This window comes from Macrobrachium rosenbergii, chromosome 55 (assembly GCF_040412425.1).
Source record: "Macrobrachium rosenbergii isolate ZJJX-2024 chromosome 55, ASM4041242v1, whole genome shotgun sequence".
Classification (NCBI taxonomy): Eukaryota; Metazoa; Arthropoda; class Malacostraca; order Decapoda; family Palaemonidae; genus Macrobrachium; species Macrobrachium rosenbergii.
Window position 1 is genome coordinate 13,381,228 of NC_089795.1, and position 8,487 is coordinate 13,389,714.

General features: G+C 43.2%; 2 protein-coding genes and 1 pseudogene across 2 annotated transcripts; 2 read left to right on the forward strand and 1 right to left on the reverse strand.

The window, feature by feature from the left end:
- The first annotated feature begins 2,966 nt into the window (after positions 1 to 2,966).
- On the forward strand, positions 2,967 to 3,461 carry LOC136835748 (uncharacterized). Its single transcript, XM_067099608.1, has one exon. The coding sequence runs from the start codon at positions 2,967 to 2,969 to the stop codon at positions 3,459 to 3,461; it is 495 nt and encodes a 164-aa protein (XP_066955709.1).
- Positions 3,462 to 5,244: 1,783 nt separating this feature from the next.
- On the forward strand, positions 5,245 to 6,213 carry LOC136835749 (uncharacterized). The gene is made up of 2 exons (XM_067099609.1): positions 5,245 to 5,539; positions 5,687 to 6,213. The coding sequence occupies exons 1-2, from the start codon at positions 5,245 to 5,247 to the stop codon at positions 6,211 to 6,213; spliced, it is 822 nt and encodes a 273-aa protein (XP_066955710.1).
- A 2,249-nt stretch (positions 6,214 to 8,462) lies between these two features.
- LOC136835750 (uncharacterized) overlaps positions 8,463 to 8,487 on the reverse strand; it is a 1,600-nt pseudogene continuing 1,575 nt past the window's right edge.

Below are 8,487 nucleotides of genomic sequence, written 5' to 3' on the forward strand. Positions count from 1 at the left end.
CAGATGGAGCTTGGCACTGCTCACTGCATGCAAGTGGCACTGGCAGAGAATTGGAATTTGGGTTTGAACCTCCTGGAGGGAGATCGGATTGGGGCCCTGGCACTGGGTCATGGCCGGGCACTGGAATGGGATCGGGAATCAATCGAGGGGGCCACTGTATATCGTACTCAGTTGGCGCTGGTAGAAACTTTGTCTTTATGGTACCCAGGGGGCGCCGGTGTTGACGTTGGAGAAGGTGGTGGAGGCTTACTCGCACCTGAGGAATGATGTGGGGGATTTGAACCTCTGGATTGTTGTGACTTAGGTGGGGACTTAAAGTCCTGTCCCAGGAGGATGTCATAGCCTCCGGGAATATAGCTTGCTACTGCAAGATTGCAAATTTTAGATTGGTGAGGTCTTGTGACTCTCAATTGAACCGTATGGAGTATCATTTTATGTTGATTTGTTCCCTCGATTGTGACGAGTTTTCGTCTGTTAATGACAGCTCCATAGGGAACTCTGTCCCTTCCTATGAGGGAGATTTGCATGCCAGAATCATCGAATGCCTTGACTTGGCGTGCGGGGTAGCTGCCCCGGGGAGGGGCCACATATATGGGACCTTCAGCAGAAGGGCCAAAGGCCCTGGAATTCGTGACTGCCAAGGCAACAGCAGGAGTATTTGATTTATTGTTTTTAGGACATTTCGCCCATGAGGGAGAGTGGCCATAAACCTTGCACGCCGTGCAATATCTTCAGCTAAAATCTTTTCGCACTGCCCCTGTGGAGGGCGCTGGCGAATTATTTGTTGGGTTTCCGGGAGAGGATTTAAGAAGCGCTGTTTGCTTGTTTTGGCATTGATCGGTGGAATGCCCGACTTTTCTACAGAACCCGCACACAACGGGTTTCTGCGATTGCCCATTCTTCAGTGGAGGGGCGCGGGCGAGGAAGGAGGGGGGATAGATTTTCCGTCCCATGGAGCTGTTGTGGGAGTGATGGGTGTCCCATGTGTCGGCGAGGCGACAGCACTCAGCCAGGGTCGTGGGTGCCTTTTTGCCTATATGAGTGGCTAGGGCAGGAGGCACGTAGAGCAAGAAATGCTCTAATTTAAACTGTTCCAGGATGGCCTCGGTGGAGGAGTGTCCCAGGGACTCTAGTCATTTCGCAAGGGCTTGTTCGGACTGGTATGCACAGTCGGTCCAGGTCTGGCCTGCTTCCTTTATTTGCCCTCTCCAGCATCGCCTCCAGCGTTCGGGGGACACATCACTGATGAGACATGAGGGGCACCAGCGAGGTGTGGGTGGTCCTAGAGCCAGTGGAGACCATGACCATCTAAGCCATCACAGTCATTTGAAGCAATCACAGGAAGATTATTCATTGCCTTCAAGTGATCAATGATTGAAGAAAGACTTGGCTCACCTGAAATGCTCAGAGGGGGCCACAACTCCTTGAGCCCCTCAGCCTCCACAACACCCGAAACAAAGGTCGGGACAGGGGAGAGTTCTTCCCTACACCCTGAAAAAGAGTATCCTCCAGAGGATGACTTCCCCAAGAGCAAAGATAGGCTCCCAGGGAGGAACTGGGCTGGATGTGTTTCCCCCCTCAGCGGCTGTCTACCAAATAGAAGTCGGGAGTAGTAACAGTGGAAAGAAGTTTGGCAGGTGGAAGGAAAGTACCAAAGAGGATTTTCAATGTCACCGGCAGAGTATTGCAATCCGATAACACATGTTAAATTTCCCCCACTGACCAGATGGCCAGACGTGGCACCCCGAACATGGACTATTCTGATTGCAATCATACCTCTTGCAGGAGGTGCAGAGGGTATAAGGATGTACCTCTATTGAGGAAAGGAACCTATCACAAGGCCCGTCCTTCCTTGGACAGTGCCTGAAAACCTGAGGTTTCCTCTCCAAGGTTGATGGCTTAATTGATTGAGGGGTTTGCATCATGGTAACATATACAACCTGATATCTTAAAGTTATATTCAAAACCAAACAAAAGCATGAAAGGAAAGCAAATAGAAAGTTGGGCAGAAAGTCCACAGAGACATCTGTGCATGACAGTAGCCAGAAGAAAAGTGTTGAGTGCATAACACCATGTGGGCAGGGCTTCCCACTACTTGCCGATAGTTAACAACCTTGTCTGAAAGTTAACGGCTGTTCCAGCTCAAGCGTTTGCAAGCTAAATTCCCTATGTAAAGATCAAAGGCTTGTGTTTGTGTAGGAACTAAGTGCTTTTAGTAGATTAGGGACTAACCTGAGATAGGCAAGGGGAACTCTGATAACAGGAACTAGTGAGCTCTTTAGAGATATATGCATACACACACAAACACACACATATATATATATATATATATATATATATATATATATATATATATATATATATATATAGATAGGTAGATAGATAGATAGATATAAGCAACATGTGGACACAAAGACGTATGGACTCTAAAAGTTGTAGGAAACAAGACAAAAGCAACTGGCAGTGGAAACCGACAACAAAATTATGGCTGAAGGGGCTACTCAGTTAAAGGATCCAAGGGAAGATCTTGAAAGTTTATGGAGTTTAGATCATTTAGGTATTGACTGCAGTTAAATAACGGAACAGGAACGGAAGGTATTAGAGAACTTTGAGAGTACTATAACTTATTCTGAAATTGACAAACAGTATGTCGTGGCATTGCCTTGGAAAAGCAATAAAAGGAGATTAACTTCCAACTTTGGGTTGGCTTTGAACAGATTAAAACCACAGTGTGTCAAGTTTCAAAAGGACACTCAGTATTTAGAACACTACCAGAAAATCCTGAAGGATTAGGAGGATAGGAGATTCATTGAGAGAGAGAGAGTGGAATATTTTAAAACAGAAGACTCATTTCTTGGCACATCATGGTGTTAAAAAGGACACTGCAACAACCCCTATTAGGATAGTATTTGACTGTTCGGTTAGACAGAGGAAAGGTGGGTTTAGCTTGAACGATTGTTTTGTGGATGGGACCACATATAACAGCTGACCTGCTCAAAGTTCTGCTGCAGTTGAAAACAAAATCGTTTGCTTGTATTAGTGACATAGAGAAGGCATTTTTAATGGTGCAACTCAGGGAGGAGGATAGAGACTATACTAGGTTTTTATGGTTGGAAGATCCAACAGATCCTAACAGTAAATTGTTAGTGTATAAGTTTAGAGTTGTTTTATTTGGAGCTACATGTTCTCCCTTTCTGCTGAATGCAACGATTAAGAAACACCTGTCTATGGTAGAAGGTGATGTAGAAAGGATAAAAAGAGGACTATATGTAGAAAACTTGCAGTTCACTAGCATTGGTGATAATGAACTGGTGAATTTTTTCTTTGAAGCAAATGAGATATTTGCTCAGGTGCATTTATATCTGAAAGAATGGACGAGTAATAATGACTCATTGCAACGGTTGTTAAAGCATATGGGATTAGTGCCAGAGCACAAACAACTCATAAGGTCTTACGTCTGAACTGGGACAAAGAAAAATATACCTTGACATTACAACAGACTAAGATAAATAAGTCCGGCCAGACTAAGAGAGAAGTGTTTTGAACTGTTCCACGGATTTACGATCCATTAGGAGTGCTTCTGTAAGAGCCCGACGCTGTCTCTTCCAAACACGTGTGTGTTCATGTGTTCGTCAATCGTCATCATCGGAGTGGACAGGACAAAACAGGAGTGTCTCGTTTTCTTTCTCTACAGGAACGCGATTTCAACCGTACAATATTTCCGTCTGTTCTCCTGTTTTGTCCTGTCCACTCCGATGATGACGAACACACACGTGTTTGGAAGAGACAGCGTCGGGCTCTTACAAGTACTCTCCCCCAAGACGTGTTTAACGTCTGATTGTTTGGAAGAGACGGCGTCGGGGCGACGGGCTCTTACAATGTTCCCCCCCACAAGCAAGGTATCGATGCGGAAATTGTCTTGCCGACAATTGTAGTTGGCTCGAAGGGCTTGGGCTAGGGGTGGGTAGGAGGCTGAAGGGCAGTACTGGCCAGCAGGAGCTCGAGAAGGACGGGAGCGGGTTGAAGGGTGACGTCGGATGATCCTTCGGTGGCGGCTCGAGGCTGAAGGATGACGGCGGCTGATCCTTGGTAGCCAGCTCGAGAGGCGGCAGCAGGCTGAAGGATGGCGTGGCTGGTCCTTCGTTGGTCAGCTCGTCCAGTACGAGTGCGGGGCGGCTTCAGGTTTCCTGGAGGAGGCATCAGGGCTCCGGTGGTGGAGTGGGTCATCTCGGAGGGTCGGACTTCTACTGAGAACTCAGGAACGGGGGGAAACAGCGGGCGGCGAAGGGTCTGCTCGGCACGTGGGTCGTCATCTTGGGTCGGCCGGGTCCTTCGGGTCACTCCGGGGTCACCAGTGTAAGGACTGGGATATGAGTGACATACTGGCTGGGTGTTTACTGGTTTATTGGTGGTTCCTTACTGAGATAAATATACAGAATCTTCGATGTTATTGACGCGTGCGGGCGGTAATGTAGCGTCTACACACAGACAGGTAAAACAGAGATAAAAGGTTCAGACATCTGTGTTTGTCGGCAGACAAACAGATGGCGATATCAAGAGACATGATTAACATACAGTGATGAAACATATATCAATGGAAAGGCCAGGAAATTCTACATATGGCTAATTGCATGAGATTCAAGAGAGATTAATGAATACAATGCAGTAGCATAATATATGTGAAATGGCGAGACGTTTGGCGTCTTCACAAACAGAAACACACATACAGTTTGATACAGAAGATTCGTTGGAACAGTATGAGTACATGATTAGAATGCTTGCATGGCAATGCAAGTAGTGGTGATTTTACATACATTAAGACAACAATGCTTAGGGAGAACAGACGGAAATATTGTATGGTTGAAATCGCGTTCCTGTACAGAAAGAAAACGAGACGCTCCTGTTTTGTCCTGTCCACTCCGATGATGACGATTGACGAACACACGAACACACACGTATTTGGAAGAGACAGTGTCGGGCTCTTACACTTCTACCTGTTGCTATTAGGGCAAGGATATACCTGCAGAATTTGTGGAAGCAACAACTGGATTGGAATGAACAACTCCCAGACCCATTACAGAACCAATGGGTTGAGTTATCCGCAGACTTAGAAAAATGTCTTGATATTTCCTTTTCAAGGAATACTAGCCTAGGAAAGGGGGACTCCTTACACATATTCTGCGATGCCAGTTAGCATATGGTTGTGGAGCCCTTAGAGTTAAGAACAAAAACTCTTATTTAATGATGGCAAAGGCAAGAGTAGCGCCCATTAAAGAATTAACTGTTCCAAAGCTTGAGTTGATGGTATTGTTGCTAGCAGCAAGAATGGCCAAATTTATTAAAGAATCCTATGAGAAGGATGGGTTTGTAGAACTGTTCGTTTGGTTGGACAGTAAAGTCACCCGAAGTTGGCTAGTATCGAAAAGTGTTCTCCCTGTTTTTGTGAAAAATAGAGTACAGGAAATAGACCCTTTAATTCCAGAGGTGGTCTTGTCCTATTTGGCTACAGATGATAATCCCAGTGACTGGTTGACACATGGTAAAAGGACAGAAATGATCTTGGATAGCTCTTTCTGGTGGGAGGGACCCCCTTTGTTAAAAAATTCCTCTTGGCCAATAGATAGGTCATGGTTTGGAGGATAACTTGTGCAGGGTAGGAAAGAGAACATTTTGGTCAATACTGTAGGGGACAACCTGAATGGTAATACTCACTTGCTGAAGGTTAAAAAGGTCTATAGGACCACAGCGTGGACCCTACGATATTTGAATAATTGTAGGAGTTCAACCAGTATGAAGAGGCATGGTGAATTGACCTTGGAAGAACTCCAAGAGGCAAAGAACAAGACCATTGCCATCATACAGAGGAAATTGTTCCAAGAGGAATACAAGAGTTTGATGAAGGGGATAAGAAAACCAAAACTATCTCTCGTACACCAGTTGAATCTTTACCCGGACAACGGGGTAATAAGTTGTAAGGGCAGACTAGAACATGCACAGCTACCCGAATCTGTTAAGTTTCCCATACTATTGCCGAAGAGTTGCTTTGTTACTCGGGTAATTATTAAAGAACATCATGATGCTAATGCTCATATGGGTGTAAATGCAACTGTGGTGAGTGTCAGACGGGAGTTCTGGATCCCACAGATAAGGCAACTGACTAAGTATAATACACCATTGTGTTATTTGAAGGAGAACGCAGGGAAGGCCACATAGGCCCAGTATAGTTCCTCCATTACCTGAGTTTAGGGTGCAATGTAAGCAACCCTTGAATACCACAGACGTGGACTACACCTGCGCATTATGGGTTAAGGGAAACTAATCCTGCGACAGGTGACATTCAGTCAAGCACCCGCCCGAGCAGGACTGCCCAAATAGCTGCAGAAGAACAGGACTATTGTAAATAATGTAGGCATAAGTTTTTTCGCAGGGAAGTATGTCGAAACTTCGACAAGAGAGATTGTACTTTTCCGCAAGTTGTGGTATAGTTTTATGTATTCTCTTTAAATTTACGTAACGTGGAAGTGCGTATTATGTAGAAGAAGGATATTATCTTTTGTTGTGTTTGTATTTAGTAATGAAAAGCGTTGTTTTAGGCTGTTTCGTGTGTTTAATTGTAAGTATACGCGTAATAGTGCTTAACTACTGGTACTGGTTGTTTGTCCGGTGGTTAGTCGAGGGTTTGGTGTCAGTCAAAGACGGCTGTGAAGTCAGTCTCTTCACAGCATTGATACAGTGCTGTTCAAACTAATAAGGGCTCAAGAATGCAGCCATAGTTGTTGGTGCCTTCAATTACACTTAAGTATTCCTATTCATCTTAAAGTACATTTAGGGAAAGGTTCCTTTAGGAGATATGCATATCTAAATGTAAGGAGAATTTCTTGAGGTGTGCTTTGGATGAGGGTCACAAAATAGAGATTGTTCTCGTGTCAATCTGACTACAGTATTTCAAGCTAGGAACATTGAATGCACCAACAGTAAGTTTATATTATTGGTTTAATTAATATACACGATGCAGTGTATTTATTTAATCACAATTTGAACTAGCATAAGAGTGAAGTAACCTGGGTGTCGTAGGCTACAATTAGGTTAGTACATTTCGAATCGCTTACTAACGTTTCCAGAGGCTGTGTAATAGTGTTTGTTTTAAATAACTCCTAAAATAACTGATGGATTTCCATGATATCAAAGCAGGGAGCGCTTCATACAATGGCTTAATTTTGGGAAATACTGTGCATTGCCAATTACGTTTTATTAACTTTTTTACTTAAGAAAATGAGGCTAAAGCCAGTCTTAGCCACCCACACATTCGCAAAAAGTGATGACGTCCTCAGTGACGTTGGTATAACGTTTCTTCCCCTGTACCTCCCATCCCCGAATTGTTAAACGCCTGGTTAACTCCATAGATAATTGTCATATGACCTACCCCCAACAATACGAAATTCTTTGTCAGTAAAAAGTTCAGCATACCTGGTAATGTGATTCGTGACTTTAGACTTTACCTAAACACAAGACCAACCTTTTATATCTTACCCACTCACTTACATTGAAGATCAAGAATGAGACTTATGACAGGAGACGAAAGAAGCCATGCTAACCCTACACTTCGCACTTCAAGCGAGTGTTGGTAAAAACAATAAAATATAGTTTTTCTTTAGGTTAAGCCGTAGGACTCATTCTTCCATACAACACAGGTTACTCGATACATCAATTGCCAGGAAGAAAATGACAGAGAGCAATGTTTGATATAATTTATCATATCAATTTCACCAGAGAGAGTAGCTTGAATTCCTTAGAAGGTAGACTTCTAAAAGATGTTTCATATAAGGGCATTGACATCAGCCATTTGATAAATTTTGAAATCATATATATATATATATATATATATATATATATATATATATATATATATATATATATATAATATATATGTGTGTGTGTTCATACATACATAAGATTTATTATATTTCAACCTATAGTTTTATATATTTATTTACGTTATAAGTACCAGTACCTATTTTGTTACTTAAAAGGTGTGTGACAAATATCATTGCGACTTTGTCACTGGAATTATACCAGACTTCAATTAATGAACCAATCAACCTTACTTTGAGAAATCCATTGACATTGTCTACATGCCAAGCTGATATACTCGTATCAAAGTATTCATTAGCTTTGCTTTTCCAAAATAATGTTATCACCAATTGCTGGAAAGCATAGATATATGAGGATGAAAAAAAACAAAAATGGACACTATACATTTTACTCATCATCACCAACGTTGATGATGACCGGATCTATACTGTCTTGAATATTATCTGAAAGCCAGTAATCATCTTCAAAATATCTTGATCTCCTGACAGCGCCAGCCCACGTCTCCCCTGTTACAGCAAGCCTGGCCTCTTCAAGCCTGGCAAAGAGATCAACACGGGTAAACCGCTGCAACGAGGAGCGCACCTGTCGTTTCATACAGCCCCACCCTGCTCGATG

What these genes read in the sequence shown, in the direction of transcription:
- LOC136835748 (XM_067099608.1), top strand. Translation starts at nt 2,967, where the DNA reads ATGGGACCACATATAACAGCTGACCTGCTCAAAGTTCTGCTGCAGTTG.
- LOC136835749 (XM_067099609.1), top strand. Translation starts at nt 5,245, where the DNA reads ATGGCAAAGGCAAGAGTAGCGCCCATTAAAGAATTAACTGTTCCAAAG. An exon ending in CAGTGACTGGTTGACACATG is followed by an intron (nt 5,540 to 5,686) that starts GTAAAAGGACAG and finishes TCAATACTGTAG; the next exon opens with GGGACAACCTGAATGGTAAT.